Source organism: Giraffa tippelskirchi, chromosome 7 (genome assembly GCF_054371585.1).
Source record: "Giraffa tippelskirchi isolate mGirTip1 chromosome 7, T2T-mGirTip1v1.2.pri, whole genome shotgun sequence".
Classification (NCBI taxonomy): Eukaryota; Metazoa; Chordata; class Mammalia; order Artiodactyla; family Giraffidae; genus Giraffa; species Giraffa tippelskirchi.
In genome coordinates, this window is record NC_137281.1 from 18648561 (window position 1) to 18669045 (window position 20485).

The 20485-nt window shown below is 45.1% G+C and overlaps 1 protein-coding gene and 1 pseudogene across 1 annotated transcript in view; both read left to right on the forward strand.

Moving 5' to 3' along the window:
- Positions 1 to 20485, forward strand: part of RHPN2 (rhophilin Rho GTPase binding protein 2) — a 65948-nt gene that overhangs the window by 15956 nt on the left and 29507 nt on the right. Inside the window, exons 3-4 of the mRNA XM_081510434.1 lie at positions 9741 to 9869; positions 12922 to 12997. Of these exons, the coding sequence (XP_081366560.1) occupies positions 9741 to 9869; positions 12922 to 12997 (205 nt within the window). The remainder of the gene's footprint in view (positions 1 to 9740; positions 9870 to 12921; positions 12998 to 20485) is intronic.
- Positions 6232 to 6599, forward strand: LOC145513599 (ribosomal protein eL22-like pseudogene; annotated as a pseudogene).

The following is a 20485-nucleotide window of genomic DNA, read 5'->3' on the forward strand; positions in this document are numbered from 1 at the left end:
TTTTCAATTTTATTACAATTAAATTGCTATACAATGTTGTGTTAATTTCTGCTGTAGAGCAAAGTGTATCAACCATGCAAATACACATATCCCCTCTTTTTGGAGTTTCCTTCCCATTTGGGTCACTGCAGAACATTGAGTAGCGTTCTCTGTGTTATATAACCTATACAGTAGGTTGTTATTAATTATCTCTTTTATATATAGTATCAGTAGTGTATGTAGGTCAATCCCAATATCCCATTTCATCCCACCCTCCTCCTTAAATTCATTTCTGAATCAATCTGTTCCTTAGGAAAGATCTCTGAGGTATGAAATAGGAGAAAAGAACAACGCAGGACAGCATGCCCTGCATATATATTTTAAGGGATGAAGAAAACGCTGTTAGGGGCTCTTGGGAGCTAGGCAGGGTAGAGGTGACTCCTACTTGTCACATTATACTTTCAATGTTTGAATGTCCTTTTCCAAAGTGTATGGATTACGTTTATGCATTTTTACTGTGAGATATCCAGAAGAATTGTGAGAGGCCCAGAAGAATAACGTAAGTGACCCACTGCCCCTGGGTCAGAACGACAGTGCTGTGCCTGTGCTGGTTTCATGACTCATGGACTAGCAGGCGATGCAAGTCCTGGGTGGCAAGTGTCTGGAACTTCTTCTCCAGCTACTTCTGCAACAGGGCGGAAGGGAGATTGTTCTTGGAGGAGACGAGGGAAAATGCTGTAACATGTCACCTTTTGCAATGTCTGACCGTGTTCCTGTCCCCAGAGAAGTCTGGACCTGGTAGTTGTTAGGTCCACTGCACAGCGGACCTCATCAGCCAGGGCAGCTCAAGAGAGCCCCCCGATTTCGGGAGGACCTGCCGTGCGCTGAGCTTGACATGCTGAGGGCCCCGCTGGTGTGTTTTGTAGCCTTGGGTTTTGGTTGACACCTTGCCAGGCCAGCAGTGCAGCTGAGGGGGGCGTGTGGGGAGCCCTGACCCTGTGCCTGTCCGTTCACCCAACAAATGGATTTGTTGAGCACCTGCTAAGTGGCAGGCAGTGCCTGAAATGCAAGGGGATGAGGCTGTGAGCAATTCAGATGAGGCCCTGCTTTCCTGATGCTTAATCTCTCTTGGGGGAAGCTTAATACACAAGCAAACAAATCCGATCACGTCAGGAGGTGATGTTTTCCGGGGCGCCAATGAAAGGGAAATGTGACAGAGGCTGATGAAGCGTGGCGTGGCCTTGGAGACCGAAGGTGGTCAGGGAGGCCCTTTTTGGCCAGGGCACTTGGCGTTGCTAAGGTGGGGACTAGGGCGGTTTTGTCTGTCTTGCTTTGTGAATGACTCCAGCAAACAGCCTCTCTGAGGCTCGTTGTCAAGTCCGGTGTTGAGCTGGCAGGGGTGGGGGTGGGGTGCGGGTGGTTAATGATTCTTGCAGTGACCTAAAAGTTCAAAGTGCCCCTCTCTGGAGAAGGTTGTCGGAGGAAACCCTGAAGGTATTTATTAATCTGACTTAACCGGCACCAACCATTTCCCAAAAACAAATAGGGCGTTTAGCCAAGCGCAGCTCTGGCCCGTGGGTGTCCCTGGGTGGCCAATTAGAGGGCTGTCCCTGCCAACAGAGGGTAGTCAGAAACTGGGCCCTGCTGTCTTGTCTGTCTGTTTTCAGGTTCCCAAATGCCCTGCCACAGCATCCCAATGGAGGTAGAGCAGATGGAACGTTTAGGGGAGTTTGTGTTTGGGAAACTGACCCCCAAATGGAGAAATAGGAGGGTCCCGGTCCTTATGAGCATCAGTAAGGGAGCTTTGAGGCTGGGCGGGTGCTGTAAGGAGCCAGGTTTATAGGCTGCGAGCAATTCAGGCGAGACCCTGCTTTCCTGATGCTTAATCTCTCGTGGGGAAGACCGACTCTGATCCATATCAGCCAAGAGTCCATGGCTTCCTGGAATTTGATTCGGAAGATATCAGGTATTTTAAATGTGCCTTTTCAGGCTAAGCAAGGACAATATCCTCTCTCTTTTCCTAGCTTCCTTCCCTCCCTTGAGAAAAAGCTGGGGTAGCCATGTGATGATGTTTCTCAAAAACAGATGGTCTTTGTGAAATTCAAAGCCAAGTTGTCACACAGCTCAATTTTAACTAACTGGTTCTTTGAACAAAGGCAGTCATTTAACATCTTGGGCTTTAGGTTCCCTTCTTGGGGCCAGGGGGGCCTGGAAAAGAGTGAAGGGACCAGTGCTGTGAGGCAGTAGGGAGTGGTAGGGACTGTGGTGAAGAGCAGAGTATATGCTCTCTGGGTGGAAGGGGTGGGCAACTCCAGTGCGGCCCATATGGAGGGCAAGGGCTAGGGTTGCCAGATCTTCAGTTTTGCTTTTTTTTTTCCTCAGGAAAAGCCAGAGATCTGACTCCCCTCCCCCCAATGCTCCCACCCCCTGCCTTTTTAAAATCTTCTGATAGTTGAATTTTAAAATATTGGCACCTAGTTCAAGGGGGAGGAAAATACCCTGAGAGTCAAATAAGCAAGTCCCATGGACCTCCAGTTTGTGACTTCTGAACCAGAGGGTGATGAAGTTCTGGGACATGGGTGCCCTGGGGTACATTGGTCTGTATGAGCGTGATTTGATGTTCATGACTGCTCACACTATCAGTTCTGAGGGGGAACTGATGTCTGGGAAGGCGGATGTATGATGCAAGGCCTTGGGGGCATCTGCCTTCCTGCACTGAGAGATGGGCTGGGAGCAGATGTCCTCCCAGACCCACTGATCTGCTGCCTTAGCCAGGTGGCCACACAGGAGCACTGGGCAGTGCTTACTCCAGTCTCCCTGAATCCCTGGTAGAGCAGGATTTGCGGTCAGATGGATTAAGGCCACACAGCTCCAATAAAGTCTCTGAAGCTGGTACAAGCCTGTATTGCCTGTCAACAAGCCTGTTCCTAGAGGGACATTTTACTAAAAGACTTGGGAGAAAAATATTACACTAAAATAAATGGACATACGTGGGTCAGAATGTAGATTCATGTACACCTTTAAGATAGAACATGGGTATGTTAGAGAGATATACAGAAGACATATATCCCATGGGGCATCTTAATGGTGGAAAAGGTCTCAGAAACTCCGACTTGAGGGACATGTGTGGATGTGGTCAGTAGCCACAGGAAATCATTGAGTGTGGCCCTTTCCCTGTTCACACATGGTGGGTTGATCACTCAGAGTAAGTGGGACACCTTTTAATTCTTCTGCAGCGTGTGTAGGCTCTTTATGAAAAGCCCAAGAGAGTAGGGGCTTCCCTGGTGGCTCAGACGGTAAAGAATCCACCTGCAGTGTGGGAGACCCAGGCTTGATCCCTCGACCAGGAAGATCCCCTAGAGAAGGGAATGGCTACCCACTCCAGTTTTCTTGCCTGGAGAATTCCATGGACAGAGGAGCCTGGCGAGCTATATAGTCCATGGGGTTGCAGACAGTCAGACATGACTGAATAACTAACACTTTCACTTTCAAAGGAGTAGGCGTCTTCTTGGTGGTCCAGACCAGAAGGTAGACCTGGGGCAGAAAAGGGCTGAAACACCCTTCTGCCTCATCCTTGTTGGTTTCAGAACCTCTTTTGGCCGTAACATCAGTTACCAGATAACAGGCATCTCAGAGGAGGAGTACACCCAGGTGAAAGCTGAGAAATCCCATGTTCTTCCAAGAAGACCCCTGGAGAGGATTCATTTTCACTCAGAAAGGCAGCCCAGGTGCAGAACATCAGTGTCGAAGGGACCAAGGTTCTGGTCTTCATTCCTGATTTGGGCCAGCTCCTCCCCCAGCTGGTGCACAGGGGAGCTGGCACACACACCATATTAAACTGGTGGCATCTTATGGATGAAGCCCCCCCTCCACCAGTGAATCCATGAAAAATCATGGTCTGTATTAGAAACAAAACACACTATAGAGTTGATTTCTGAATCAGCGTAGTATCGTAAGGTCAGCATTGTAGAAAACGCACCCCAAGGGCCCCTCCTGGCTACCAGGTTTTTCCGGAGTGACCCATGATCTACATGAAGAGGACTACATCCAAAGAGCAGCTCACTGATTTGTTGTAAATCCTAAATCTCAAGTTGTTGCCAAGCTGAGAAGAAGTAGCAGATCAATATGCAGTGGCGGAAAGATCAAAGCGTCAGCATGTTTGGAGGCTCTTCAGGTATTTGGTTGGGGGTCTTAGGGCCTATATTGTCATATTTAAGTTGGACCCATTCTGTTGCTAAGAACTAGTCTCTCCCCCACCCCCACTACACACACACACACACACACACACACACACACACACACACACACACACACACACACACACACCCCATTGACTCTGAAGAGTAATCTTGACTCTGCCCTTTGTTCTTTCATAACCTGAAATTTGTGAAGCCTCTACCATGTGAAAAAAGGTTTCAGGAGAAATACAGAGAGATAGTAGGCAAAAAAGTCTTGTCCCTCTAGGAATTATAATTGTTTGTCTTGCCTCACTCTAAAATGTATTTGAGGGACTTCCCTGGTGGTCCAGTGGTTAAGGATCCTCCCTCCAATGCAGGGGATGTGAGTTTGATTTCTGGTTGGGGAACTAAGATCCCACATGCCTCGGAGCAACAAAGCCCAAGCAAGTCACAACTAGAGAGCTCATGAGCTCTAGAGCCCGTGTGCTGCAACTAGAGAAAGCCTGCATGCTACAATAAAGAGCCTGTACAACCAAATATAATAAAATAAAAATAATAAAAAAAATTTAAAAGATAATAAAAAATGAAACCAAATAAAATGTATTTGAGGCACCCTAACACACTTGATCCCCTAGAGAAGGAAATGGCAACCCACTCCAGTGTTCTTGCCTGGAGAATTCCATGTATAGAGGAGTCTGGTGGGCTGTAGTCCATGGCGTTGCAAAGAGTTGGATACAACTGAGTGACTAACACACACACATACACACAACACACTTGTATAGCACATAAGATTAACAGGAACGATGAGGATGTGGGGGAAGGCAGAAGAAGAATAAAAGAGATTTAGTTGGAAGTAAGACTAGTACCCACTACAAGGTCTTATACCCTCTGTTAGACGTGGGCCATGTTTTTCTCTGAGTTTTCCGGCAGGCAGTAAGAAGGGAACACATTTCATACCTGTTATTCAAAATCAGACCATTTACTAAGAAGAAGCTGTTCCAATACCAAGGACTGGGAGAAATTCCTCCTTTGCACCCTTGTGGATGTTATCAGCTAGTGAATCAGTCATGTTCTCAGTAACATCTCTATAGTGCAGGTTTTACAAGGGGCAAGTTGTTACCCATGGTGTGTAATGAAATCAATTCAGTGGGTTGCTGTGGCATAATAAAAAAAAAAAAGTATTTGGTTTTTGTGCCTGGTTCCTGGCACAGAGCTCTTAAAACCCTTGGAATTACTTGTGTGTCTTGTATGCTAATGAGATGACACCCAATGGGGGTTGGGGGCCTTTGGGAGCTAGGGAGGGTGCTGTTTATCAGAAAGAGCAAGCCCTTTGAGTGGGTCGGAACTTTCGGCCTCTCCCCTGGACTTCTGGGAAAGAGAGGCTAGAGATTGAGTTTAATCACCAGTAGCCAATGATTTAGTCAATTATGCCCACGTAATGAAGTAATGAAACCTCCATTAAACTGCTAAGTGATGGAGAACTTACAGGTTGGAGAACACATCAAGGGTCAGGGAGGGAGGCCTGCCTGGAAAGGACATGGAGGCTCCACACCCTCCTTGGCCTGTGGATCTCTTCCACCTGGCTTTCCTGAGCTGTATTCTTTACCATAAACCCCAATAGGGACTTCCCTGGTGCTCCAGTGGTTAGGATTCTCACTGCACGCTCTGGGGGTTTGATCCCTGGTTCAGGAACTAAGATCCCATAGGCCTTGCATTGTGGCCAACCAAACAAAAAAACCCACAGTAAATGTCAGTAAAAGGTTTTCCTGAATTTTGTGAGCCATTCTAGTGAATTATTGAAGGTGAGAAAGGGGTTGTGAGGACCTCTGATCTGTAGCTGGTTGGTCAGAATGCGGGTGCCCTCCCCCCTACCAGCTTGCAACTTGTGCCTAAAGTGGGGCAGCCTTGGGGCACTGAGCCCTGAATCTGTGGGGTCTCTGCTAACTCTGGGAGTTGGTGACAGAACTGAATTGAATAGTTGGGCACCCAGTTGGTGTCAGAGAATCAGAATTGTAGAGTTTTAAAAGTTTAAAAAGTTATGAGAATTGCTGTGATCGCGCGGCAAGCCTTCAGGATGGTGCCGAAGAAAGATAAGAAGCCTAAGAAGTCAACCTGGAAGTTTAATTTGGATCTTACTCATCCAATAGAAGATGGAATTTTTGATTCTGTATATTTTGAACGGTTTTTGCAGGAGAAAGTTGAAGTGAATGGAAAGACTGGAAATCTTGCGAATGTCGTTCACATTGAATGCTTCGAGAATAAAATCATAGTAGTTTTTGAGAAACAGTTCTCTAAAAGGTATTTGAAGTACCTTACCAAGGAATACCTTACAAAGAACAATCATCGTGGTTGGCTTTGTATGGTTGCATTGACAAGGAGACTTACGAGTTTCATTACTTCTAGATTAGTCAAGATGAAGATGAATCTGAGTCTGAGGACTAGATGAAACCATCCTTTGTAGGGCTTTGCTTGCTAATAAAACAAATTAAGCATACAAAAGAAACATCTTGAAATGGACCTTTAGCTTATCAGTGAATAAAAATCATTGCATATTAACAAAACAGAAAAGTTATGAGAGTTGAATAGAATATATTTGAGAGTATCACATGTATGGCAGAGCCATTGGCATATGGGATCTTAGTTCCCCAACCAGGGATGGAACCTGCACCCTTGTAGTGGAAGCGCAGAGTCTTAACCTCTGGCTTCACCAGTGGCTCAGACAGTAAAGACTCTGCCTGCAAGGCAGGAGACTGCGGTTCAATCCCTGGGTCAGGAAGCTCCCTAGAGAAGAAGATGGCAACCCATTCCAGTATTGTTGCCTGGAAAAATCCCATGGATGGAGGAGCTTGGCAGGCTATAGTCCATGGGATCCCAAAGAGTCAGACACAACTGAGCAACTTAACCACTGGAGTGCCATGAAGTTTCCGAGACTTGTTTTTCAGGGCAGGGGGTATATGTGTATGCACATAGTATACTGTGATACAAAACTCATTTCTTACTGGTGATCATGTCCTTCTCCAAAAAAATTCCCAAACCAACGATATTTACCAACTGAGCTTCCAATATCTCATTGCCTGGCTGGGGAGTCCAGACATGCATGAACGAAAACTTACTGGGCAGTGATGTGAAAGTCACTCAGTCGTGTCCAACTCTTTTCAACCCCATGGACTCTACAGTCCATGGAATTCTCTAGGCCAGAATACTGGAGTGGGTAGCCTTTCCCTTCTCCAGGGGATCTTCCCAACCCAGGGATCGAAACCAGGTCTCCCACATTGCAGGCAGACAAACCATGTGGTTTATAACAAATACCTGCTTTCCTTCTTGGAGTCTTAAATTTTGAAACATGCTAGGCAGGGATGTCTATCTGTCCAATCCTCAGTAAAAACCCAGGTGATCTTCCTTGAATGATAGCATTTACATACATGTTGTCAACAATCCTTTGCTGGAGGAGTTAAGCTTGTCCTGTGTGATCCCTCTGGGAAAGAGGACTCTTAGCAGCCTGTGCCCAGTTTCCTCTTGACCTCACCCCATGCACCTTTCTTTCCTTTTGCTGATTTTGCTAGGTGTCCTTTTGCTGCAATAAATCAGAGCAGTGAGCACAACTATATCCTGAGTCCTGCAAGTCCGATCCCCCCACTGACTCTGGGGGTGATCTTGGGGACACTGACATGCCTATCCAATTGCTTCAGTGCCATTTGTCAGAAAGACTTTTGCTCCTTGAATTTTCTTGTCACCTTTGTCAAAATCAATTTACCATAAATGTAAAAATTTATTTCTGGATTCCGTTTTGTTCCATTTGCCTGTCCTTATGCCAATACCATGTTGTCTTGATTACTGAAGCTTTATAGTAAGTTTAAAATCAGATAGCATAAGTCCTCCAACTTTGTTCTTTTTCAAAATTATTTGGCTCTTCTAGGTCCTTTGCATTTCCATATAAATTTTCGGATTGGTTTGTTAGTTTCTCCTAAAAAGCTTACTAGAGTTTTGATTGGAATTGCTGTTTTCAAATTTTTTTATGTTTATTTTGCTTATTTATTTGACTGCACTGGGTCTTCATTGCTGGGACTTTCTCTAGTTGTGGTTAGTGCACTACCCTTGGTTGCAGTGCGTGGGCTTCTCATTGCGGTGGCTTTTCTTGCTGTAGAGCACAGGCTCTAGGCGCAGGGGCTTCAGTAGTTGCAGCACGTGGGCTCAGTCGTTGCGGTTCACAGGCTGTAGAGTGAGGGCTCAGTAGTTGTGGTGCACAGGCTTAGTTCCTCGACGGCATGTGGAATCTTCCCCAAGCAGTAATCAAACCCGTGTCCCCTGCATTGGTATGTGTTCTTATCCACTGTACTACCAGGAAAGTCTGTGATTGGAATTGATTTGAATTGATAGATCAGTTGGAGAGAACTGACGTCTTGACAATAGTCAGTCTTCCAATCCATAAACATGGACTGTCTGTCAGTTTAATATCACAGTAGTGTTTTGAAGTTTTCAGTGTGCAAGTCTTCTGCATCTTTTCTTAATTTTATTCCGAAGTGTTTTATTCTTTCTGATAGTATTATGAGTGAAATTGTTTTCTTAATTTCATTTTAAGATTTCTTGTTGCTAGTATATAGAAATAAAATTGATGTTTGTATTTTGACCTAGCTAAATTTATTAGTTTCAGTATTTGTTTTTTGGGTGCCTGGGGATTTTATACATACAAGATTATGTCAGCTGTGAATAAAGTTCTACTTCTTCCTTTCAGTCTAGATGCCTTTCATTTCTTTACCTTATTGTTGCTGGCTTGAATCTAGTATGGTGTTGATAAGAAGTAGCATAAATGGACATCTTTGCCTTGCTCCTGATCATAAGGGGGAAAGCATCAATCTTTCATCATTAAATATGTTGTTAGCTGTGGGTTTTTATAGTTGTCATTTATCAAGCTTTGTAAATTATCTTTTATTCCTAGCTTGTTACGGATTTTTACTGTAAATCTGTGTTGGATTTTATCACATGCTTTTCTTTCCTGCATCTATTGAGATGACAATTTTTTTTGGTCTCTTATTCTGTTGCTATAGTATGTTACATTCATTGATTTTCAGATATTAAGCCAACCTTGCATTCCTGGGATAAATCCCACCTGGTCCTCTGTATATGTTGCTAGGTTCAGGTTGCTAATATTTTGTGGAGGATTTTTACATATATATACATGAAAGATGCCGATTAGTTTTCTTGTGGTGTTTTCCCCTGGTTTTGAATCAGGGTGATATCAGCCTTATAGGCTGAGCTGGGGCGTGTTACTCCCCTCCTCTCTTTTCTCATCTTTCCCTTCTAGGAGCAACTTCTTTTCTCTTCTCAAAGCTAATTCTTACAGAATTCAAGTTAAGCAGCTCAGTGTCATTGGCTAAATCCTTGGTCCTTGTATGGACAGATGTGGTTCAAAATGGAGTGTGTTCCTGGCCTCCCTGAGACAACTTGTCTGATCGCAGCTGGCACCTCCATCTGCAGGCAGATCCCCAGAGCTTCCCTACAGGAACAGGGGTGGGGTATCTGCTCACTTGGCCACTGGGGGATGCTTGGCTGAAGTTGCTTCTCTCCCCCCTTCTCTTTTAACAGAGCAGCCACGAACCAAAAGGTACGGGAGCAGGTGCGCCTGGAACTGAGCTTCTTGAATTCAGACCTGCAGATGCTCAAGGAAGAGCTGGAGGGGCTCAACATCTCAGTAGGAGTCTATCAGAGCACAGAGTAAGTAGGGGCAATGCTTCTGTCAGATACTTTCTGAGCCTTGGGGAATGCCTGCATCAGGGATGGTGCACAGATAGGCCCCAGGGTATAGCCGACCCCGCTTTGATCTGGTTTGGGGTTGAGCAAGGTGCAGGAGTTAAAGAGAACCCGTAGGGTTTGTTGGAACTACCTGACCAGTTGGAGAAGAAGGCATTTATTTGTCCTGGGGCCACTTGGGACACAGTTTTACTGGAGAGTCTTGTGGCCAGGTCCAGGCAGGGAGATGGCACCTGTCACTTGCCTGGGTGATGGCTTTGCCATAAAGAGGCCCTGGAAGGGTAGCTGTGGTCAGCTCTGAGGGTCAACCTGCCAGGTGGGGCCCAGGAAGCCCCATCTTCTTCCCTCTCCACCTCAGCACCACGCACACAATCTGACTCTGGGTCATTCTGTTGATAAGAGTATAGAAACATATAATAAGCTGCCTTTTCCATCAAAGATCATGAGACTTTTGCAAGTTCCCTGAGGGGATGGTGTAACTGAGACACTTTGGAAATGTCCCCTATTGAATATTTGAGAAAGAAATGTTCTGATTCAGAAGCATCCCTTGGAGAGTCTTTGTGGGAGGCCAAATGTTGAGGTGTGACTTTCAGAAGAGCTCAAAAATTCTCCCTTCCCAAGGTGAGCTACCTTGGAAGGAAAAGTCCATCTTTTTTATTCTATATGGACCATTTTAAAAGCTTTTATTGAATTTGTTAGAATATTGCTTCTGCTGATTATGTTCTGCTTTTTGGCTTCAAGGCATGTGGGGTCTTAGCTCCCAGGCTGGGGATAGAACTCACACCCCCTGCATTGGAAGGCGAAGTCTCTACCCCTAGACTGCCAGGGAGGTCCCCAAAAGTCCATCTTTAAGAGGAAATAACCTTGAGAACAGCTAAAGAACAGTTTACGTACTTTTCTGTCTTGGGAAGTAGGACTTTTCAAAAGGTAAGGGAGCCCCAAGGAAAACTCAGTCAGAAAATAATTCCCTGGATGAACAGAACGAAAATGTTGGGGAACCTTCCATCACCTTTGAAAGGTGCTTTTCCTGATCGTCTCCTGCACAGTCCCCTGCACTGTGCCCAAGGGGTTTTTCTGAGCCGTGAGTGAAACCGCTGCTTCCTTGGTGGCCACCCATGAGCCAGGCTGTGTGTCCTGGCTCGCTTAACCTATGAGCTCCCAGCATAGTTCTGACACCTAATCAGTATAGCCAGAGAATGGTTTCCCCCAGCTCATGCTGTACACTCAGTCAGGTCTGACTCTTTGCAACCCCATGGACCGTAGTCCACCAGGCTCCTCGGTCCATGGGATTTTCCAGGCAAGAATACTGGAGTGGGTTACCATTCCCTTCTCCATCTATGAGATGAGTCAGGGCCAAGCATTGGTGATAGAAGTAGAATGTTTCTTATTCTACCTCGCTGTACATGAAGCACAGGGCTGTTCATGCATGTTCCCCAAAGACACGCAGTTAAGGTCCCTGTGTGACTGCAGTACAGCTGTAAAGTGGCTGATTGGTCTCTGGGAGTGGGAAAGTTGGTCCCTGGGAGTGGGGAAGAGGGGAGAGAGATGTGCAGATACATAATGACATCTTGCATTTCCATCCGCCCTCTTCCTGTTTTCAAAGCACATTGTTTTTTTCTTGGCACAGTTGATCTTCACACACGTCTATGAGGTAGGCAGGCAAGAAATAATCTCATGCAGATGAGACAACACAGGGAGCCCCGAGGTTATGGGAAAATGTTATATTAGCGCAAGATGGAGGGTGGGGAGTCCTGGCCAGGAGCCTGGGGATGCTAGCTCCTCTTGCATGGTCACAGGAAGAGCAGACCTAGCTGGCAGCCCTGTTGGGGTGAAGCTAGCAGAGAGCAGCCTGGCCTGTCCTCATCTCCTTGTAGCAGGATCCAGCTTTCCTGGCAGGCCTGGGGGAAGCTATGCACCCCATTGGGACTCGCCTGCTTTCAGCACAGCCCTGTTGTTTTCTGTCCCCCACAGAGGCAGCTTCAGCTTACAGCCCATTGTCCACTCACCCCGCCTGCATTCCTGGCCTCCTCCCCGGCTGGGCTGAGCGGCCCCAGGAGGTCTCCTGTTACAGGTCAGGGAGCGAAATCTGAAATCCCTGTTGGCAAAACACAGCTGAGCCCAGTTCACTTCCCACTGGCCCTGCCTCTGAGACCACGCCCAGGGTGACCTTTGGGGTAACCAGGTGGTCGGCGGAGGGAGAGGAGGTGGTGGGGAAACAGCTAGCCAGGGCCTGACCCAGGGCTGGGAGCCAGGTGCACTTAAGTGTCAGATGGGGCCCCTGCCCTCAAGGCCTTCCCCGTGCTGAGGGTGGGACACCTAGACGGATACGCCCCATGGGAGGAGGCACGTGAGAGCCCAGGGTTGAAGGGCTGCAGGAGAGGTGGGACCCACTGCAGTGAAGGGAGCAGGAGGAGAAGGGTGGGGGTTGGCTGGAAATGGTGGCAGTGCACCAGACATCAGAGCAGTGAGCACTCGAGGCACAGACTCTGGTGTGCAGCAGGTCCTCAGGACAGTTATTCAAAGATGCAGTGTGACTGGAGGGATAAATCAGGATACAGCTGGCAGGGGCCTCATGAGTTAGGCTTGGTCGTCTAGAAGGGGATGGGGACTCCTTCTGCAACAAAGACAGGGATATGACCTGAGTGGTCTCTTTTTTAAAAAAATAATTTTATTTATTTTTGGTTGCATTTGGTCTTTGTTGCTGCGTGCAGGCTTTCTCCAGTTGCAGTGAGCGGAGCTATTCTTCTTGTGGTGTGCGGGTTTCTCATTGTGGTGGCTTCTCTTGTCGCGGGACACGGGCTCTAGGCCTGTGGAAACTTCTCAGATCAGGGATTGAACCCATGTCCCCTGCATTGGCAGATGGATTCTCCTCCACTGTAGCACCAGGGAAGTCCCCGAGTGGTCGCGGGCGGAGGTGGGTGGGGACTTGAGCTGGATTCTGGTGGGGGGGACAAGCTGGGGGTGTGCAAAGTGGCCGAGATGCGGATGTTCATGTAGCTTGCTCTGTTCCTTCCAGGGAAGCATTTACAATTCCCCTGATTCCACTTGGCCTGAAGGAAACCAAGGAAGTTGATTTTTCAGTCGTTCTCAAGGTAAATCTCAAAGCAATGGGCACTGGATTCGCTGTTTAAAAGAGAAATGTGGAAATTGTGGATCCCTTGCAAGTGCTGAGTGAGGCTCGATGGGCCAAGTGTCGCTTGATTTCTTCAGGGTGGCCTTGAGCCCCTTCGGCAGACCACCCGGACAGCCCATGCTGAACTTTCCTATGCTCACTAACATCTGGTCGTTGAGACTCTCACATGCCTGGGGAAGGGGATGGGAACCCGGGCTGGTTGGCTCTAGGAATCCAAGGCAAAGAGCATCTGTGGTAGACAGGCTTTGAGTTTTTAAAATTGCATCCTGTTTTAGTATCTTTTTTTTGCCTCAAATTTTATAGTCAATTTAGGCCATGTTTTTGGAAGAATAGCCAAACGTTTTTAACCCTCAACATTTTATTTTGGAAATAGTAGAAAATTTGAAAGAATGTCACCGTGAACCCCTGTATACTCACTACCTAGATTCTCCTGTTAACATTTTGCTATAGTTACCTTATCATGTATTTGTGCATCTATGCATCCCTCTATCCATACATCAATCCATCTTATTTTTGATACCTTTCAGACTAAACCAAAGCTATTGGTTCACTGCCCTTAAACACTCGAATAGCTAGAGTTTATGCATCCCCCACTCCCTGATCCCTGGATGTCTGCCTTCTCTTTTTTCTCCCTCTCTCCCCAACTCTTCCCCCCGGCTTTCTCTCTCCCTCCCTCTTTCCCTCCCGCCCATCTTTTTTTTTTTTTTTTTAAGTACCAGCTTTATTGAGATATTCACACACTGCACAATTCACCTCTTTAAAGTAAAAACAGTACCTGGCCTCTCCTTAGCCGTGCGTGTCTCTGGCAAGCAGTGATACTGTAGGCCCACCTGTGTCAGTCACTGTACAGGTGCTGGTGACATCAGAGGCCCAGCTGTTAGGGCCCCGTAATTCAGTGGAGGATCTGGGTAGGAAGTGAGAGATATGCTTTGATGGAGGTACCCAGAGATGGCTTGCCCCCAAGCTGGGGCCAGGAGAAGCCTACCCACATCTGGAATGCTTTCCTCTTCCTCTTCACCCCAGATCCATCACTCTGAATTTTACTGAGTCATCGCAAACTTCCACGTAGGAGAAGAAAGTGGTGATGAGGTGGAAGGTGGTGTCTGTCTCCAAGCTTTCTAGCACAGGCAGGGTGTGTAGGAATGAATCCCAGAATCGTGAAAAATGCTTCAAAGAATTCTGTTTCTTGTCACAGCAGTCCTATTAGTTGACTCATCTTGGACGGATTTTATTTTAGCAAAGAAAAAAATTACCATATGTGATTTTGGGCACTACACAATTTGTCCTTTTAAAAAGCAATTGGTAATAAACAAGTGGGACCTAATTAAACTTAAATTTTAAAATCAAAATTAAAAGCTCTTGCACAGAAAGACTATGGACTATGCTAAGTCACTTAGTCGTGTCTGACTCTTTGCAACCCTATGGACTGTAGCCTGTCAGGCTTCTCTGTCCATGGGATTCTCCAGGCAGGAATACTGGAGTGGGTTGCCATTTCCTTCTCCAAGGAAACTATAAATAAAGAGAAAAGACAACTTTCAGAATGGGAGAAAATAATAGCAAATGAATCAACTGACAAAAGATTAATCTCCAGAATATACAAGCAGCTCATATAGCTCAACACTAGAAAAGCAAACAGCCCAGTCAAAAGTGGGCAGCAGACCTAAACAGACATTTCTCCAAAGAAGACATACAGATGGCTAATAAACACAAGAAAAGATGCTCAACAGTGCTCATTATTAGAGAAAAGCCAATCAAAACTACAATGCGGTATCACCTCATGCCAGTCAGAATGTCCATCACCAAAAAATCTACAAGCAATAAATGCTGGAGAATGTGTGGAAAAAAGGGAACCCTCTTGCAGTGCTAATGGGAATGTAAATTGAAACATCCACTGTGGAGTATAGCAGGGAGATTCCTTAAAAAACTAGGAATAAAACTACTATATGATCCAACAATCCTACTACTGGGCATATACCCTGAATAAACCATAATTGAAAAAGATGCATGTACCCCAATGTTCATTGCAGCACTATTTACAATAACTAGAGCATAGAAGCAACCTACATGTCCATCGACAGATGAATGGATAAAGAAGCTGTGGTACATATATACAGAAAAATATTTCTCAGCCATAAAAGGGAATGCATTTGAGTCAGTGCTAATGAGGTAAATGAACCTAGAGGCTATTATACAGAGTGAAGCCAGAAAGAGAAAAATATCATATATTAACACATATATATGGAATCTAGAAAGATGGTACTGATGAACCTGTTTGCAGGGCAGCAGTGGAGACACAGACATAGAAAACAGACTTGTGGACACAATAGGGGAAGGAGAGGAAGAACCTAATTGAAAAAGTAACATTGAAACATATATATTACCATGTGTAAAATAGCCAGTGGGAATTTGCTGTATAATACAGGGAGCTCAAACCCAGTGCTCTGTGACAACCTAGAGGGGTGGGATGGGGAGGAGGCGGGAGGGAGGTTCAAGCGGGAGGGGACCTATATATACCTATGACTGATTCATGTTGATGTATGGCAGAAACGAACAAAATCAATTCAGTTCAGTTCACTCACTCAGTCGTGTCTGACTCTGTGACCCCCATGGAATGCAGCATGCCAGTCTTCCCTATCTATCACCAGCTCCCAGAGTTTGCTCAGACTCATGTTCATTGAGTCGGTGATGCCATCCAACCATCTCATCCTTTGTCATCCCCTTCTCCTCCTGCCTTCAATCTTTCCCAGCATCAGGGTCTTTTCTAATAAGTCAGTTCTTTGCATCAGGTGGTCAAAGTATTGGAGCTTCAACTTTAGCACCAGTCCTTCCAATGAACAAAATATTGTAAAGCAATTATTCTCCAGTTAAAAAAAAACAATTGGTTAATGCTTCAAAAGCTTTTGCACTTGTCCTCCAATCTCAAGCAGAGACTGTGTGAGTTCCTTTCACTCAGGGCCTTGTGGACTGATGCCTTGTTTAAATCCAGGTCCTGGGCCCTGTGAGTTCGGGGTTTATTTTAGAATCTGAGAAGGGATGTTGGTAGTCTTGCCAGAACCAGGATTACCAAAAATTTTGTTTTCTGGTTAGTAGACAGCTATATGGCAGCTTTTCACAGGGCACGTGAGCTTTTAGTTAGGTGTGACACTGGCCACAGGTCTGTGAGACTCCAGACAATGCTTATGTCTGTGGAAATGTTTTAGTTGCTTTTGTAGAATAGTTTCTTTTAAGATTTAGTTTGTTGCTTTGTGCCAGAGCTGAAAGAGTGTGGGCATTTTGCAGGGGACAGGAAATAGGTGAAGGGGATTAAGGTTACAAATTTTCATATAATAAATAAGCCATGAGGATAGACTATGAAGCATAAGGAATATAGTCAGTAATACCGTAATAACTTTGTATGGCAACAGATGGCTATTACACTTGCCATGGTGATCATTTCATAAAGTATGCAAATGTCAAACCAGTATGTCATACACCTGAAACTAACATAATATTGTAGTCAACTACATTTCAATTAAAAAAAAAAGACATACCCAGAAAGACAAAATGTTTGAGTTTGAAAGGAATTGTGCAGGTGGCCAAAATTAAAAGAGTGCAGGCATTCAAAAGGGAGACTCTTGGAGAAAATTGGGAATTTCCTGGGCAACTGTAAGGATCCAAACATGTCATGTGCAGAATTCACATTAAATCTAATGGGGGGAAAAAAATCATGTTTTGTGGGTATGGCCAAGTGCTATTCAGCTGAGGTTTCCAACCATGTCATTTTAGCCTAAAAAGAACTCTACAGATGTTAGTCATACAAAAATGAGAATGTTTGGGGAACATTCTGTTTTTCCTTCCATGTTTGTGCTTGAGAGTAACACAGACAGGTGCGCATAAGTAATCTGGCCAACTAAATCAGGGCAGTTCATGTTGTCTTTCAAATCTGTGTATCCTTGTGATGTTTAATGGTCAGTGAAGCTTCATGGTCTGATTATGTTCTGTTTTAAATAAATGGGCTTTAAAACAACTTCATGAAGAAGCACCATCAAAATAAATTCCTTTCCAGGGAATTCAAGTTTTTTTTTCTTTTAAATATAGCTTTATTAATATATATTTCTTATTGAGAACAGTATTGCAAAACATTCAGAAAATACCAAGACATGTAAAGATCCCTTACAGCCACACACATGCCCCTACACCTTATTTGGTACTTAAGCTTTGAACACCTGGTCTCATCTGATCAGGGGTCTTTAGGAGGATGTGAAACTCCTCTGATATATTCAGGCTCAGCATGGTATCTACTGGTAGTAAGTGCCAAGTAAGGTAGCTATTAATTTCATTCTTAAGGCATCTTCCAAATTTTATTGTCAACAGCTCTCCTATGAGCATCTTTTCACACTTTGCTGAATATTCCCTTTGGATAAATTTCTTGATGTGGATTTGGTAGGTCAAAGATACGATTACCTAGTAACCCACCAGCACTGGTCTTCCCTGATATTCCCATCAAGTGTGTGTGACTGCTTTTGAAACCGTTTGTGTCATCTTTTGGGGCTCCAGAGAGCTCCGGCACCACAGTTCTTTTTGTCTCAGTACAGAAGACAATTTAGTGAGCTGTGAAGAGGTAGGTAAGAAGTGATTTATTAGAATAGGACTCTTGTGGGCAGGCGAGAAATGGTGCACTCTGAGAACTTACTGGACTATATAGTTTTATAATCAGAGGAAGACTGGGGGGCTTCCCTGGTGGCTCAGTGGTGAGGAGTCTGCCTGCCAGTGCAGGAGACATGGATTTGGTCCCTGACCTGGGAAGATCCCACATGCTGTGGAGCAACCAAGCTTGTGTGCCACTACTTTTGAGCTCCAGAGACCGGGAGGCTCAACTACTGAAACCCATGTGCGCTAGAGCCCATGCTCCAACAAGACAAGCCACTACAATGAGAAGCTCACACACCGCAACTAGAGAAAAGCCCACACAGCAACGAAGAACCAGCACAGCCAAAAATAAATTAAAAAAAAATTTTTTTTTTTTTAAAAAGGAAAAGTGAGGAGAGGGAGAAGAATGTCTTTGTCTTTCTTGAGTAGACATCATGCTTCCATCATCAGCTCTTCCTCCAGGTTGAGCAGGGTAGTTTTCTTGTCCCTACATAGTCAAGCTAGGTCCACAAATTATTGTTTTTTAAGCGTGCAAAGAGCATGTCTTAGGGGTCATTAACTTACTGAGCTCATGGGCAGGATGCGGGTCTCATGCCACCATTGTTCGATTGTCTTGGGCGTATGTCTTATGCTTCTCTTGCATGCTTTTGTTTCTAAGCAAGCCTGCCTGGTTTTGTGATTAAGCAAACTTACAGGGTCTCACGTATATTTTCTACTTACAATCCCCTAGTGGGATTAACTATTTAATCACCTACTTTGTCCCTTTACTCTGTCTGTATCATTCCTCCCTCCCGGTGTTTAGCCTTTTATGCTTCACAGTGGGCAAGGGGCAGTGACTGATCATTAGCTACTTCGGGCTGAGATGGAACATTCGCCTGCCTGAGGAAGCAGTAAAGCTCCTGGCTGCTGTCCCTTCTCTGTTCGGAGAACTGGAAGTCGATGTCACTCTGGTTAGCATCATCCTTTTAGCCCTCTTAGATGTTAAGCGTTGGAGGATGAATCTACAAAAAGGTATATATGAAATGCAACAGTGAGCTTTGGAAAAGTCATTAAGAAAGCTTATGGCCATGATTTTGAAGATCCAGACCGCTTTCCTCAGTTTCCGAATCTGAAAGAGAGTCACTGCAGCTGAAAAGACATACAGATGGCTAACAAACACATGAAAAGGTGCTCAACATCACTCATTATTAGAGAAATGCAAATCAAAACCACAATGAGGTACCATTTCACACCAGTCAGAATGGCTGCTATCCAAAAGTCTACAAGCAATAAATGCTGGAGAGGGTGTGGAGAAAAGGGAACCCTCTTACACTGTTGGTGGGAATGCAAACTAGTACAGCCACTATGGAGAACAGTGTGGAGATTCCTTAAAAAACTGGGAATAGAACTGCCATATGATCCAGCAATCCCACTGCTGGGCATACACACCGAGGAAACCAGAATTGAAAGAGACGCGTGTACCCCAATGTTCATCGCAGCACTGTTTACAATAGCCAGGACATGGAAGCAACCTAGATGTCCATCAGCAGACGAATGGATAAGGAAGCTGTGGTACATATACACAATGGAATATTACTCAGCCATTAAAAAATACACATTTGAATCGGTTCTACTGAGATGGATGAAACTGGAGCCCATTATACAGAGTGAAGTAAGCCAGAAAGAAAAACAACAATACAGTATACTAATGCATATATATGGAATTTGAAAGATGGTAACGATAACCCTATATGCGAGACAGAATAAGAGACACAGATGCATAGATCAATTTTATGGACTCTAAGGGAGAAGGTGAGGGTGGGACGTTCTGGGAGAATAGCACTGAAGCATGTATATTATCATATGTGAAACAGAACACCATGCCATGTTCGATGCATGAGACAAAGGCTCAGGGCCGGGGCAATGGGATGACCCAGAGGGATGGGATGGGGAGGGAGGTGGGTGGGGGGTCCAGGAAGGGGAACACATGTAAACCCATGGCTGATTCATGTCAATGTATGGCAAAAACTATTACAATATTGTAAAGTAATTAGCCCCCAACTAAAATAAATAAATTTATAAAAAAAAAAAAAAAGAGAGTCACTGAAGGCCTCAGTCTGTTTGTTTCTGATTAGGCCTGAAATCTTAATGTTTTATATTTTAGGCTGTATTGAGTCTTTTATCTCAGTTATAGATTTCATTTATTTTCTATTTTTTGTTAATACCCTTTGATGATGAGAGTGGTTTCCTTGTCCCTCAAGGGACAGAGCGTGGCCCCTAATTTATTTAAAAAGTACCTTCCATTAAAGAAATAGGACAGTCAGGCACAAACAGCAAGGAAAGTGGAAATAACCAGCCATTGATGTTGTACAAAAGGGGTCGCAGGGCCCCTTTTGTGCCCCTGTCTCTTGCCTGACACTCTCATTACATATTTCTTACAGTTGTTGAGGTTTCTGATCCTTTGGGTTAAGACCAAGAGGTTGCGTTAGTCTGTGAGAAATTTTATCAAGTGACCTGCCATTTCAGTGACTGCCGGAGGCTCCGCATTAGTTGTGTAGATGCCATCTCTGGGCAGAGCCGTTTTTGGCCTTGGGCCCTGTCAGTCTTTTGTTTGTGAAATCATCAAAGAAGACCGACCCCACCCCCCAACCCTCTGGTGCCAGGGGCATTCCTTCTTTCAATACCTTGGCTGTTTGCAAAGGGTTCATCCATCACAATCTTACTCCAGTGTGTCCCTTCTGTCCACACAGAGCACACTGATTTCTGTCTGGGTACCTATGGACCTTATGGTCTACCATGGCCAGATTGGCCTGGAAAACCTGGCCTTTCTTTTGGTGGT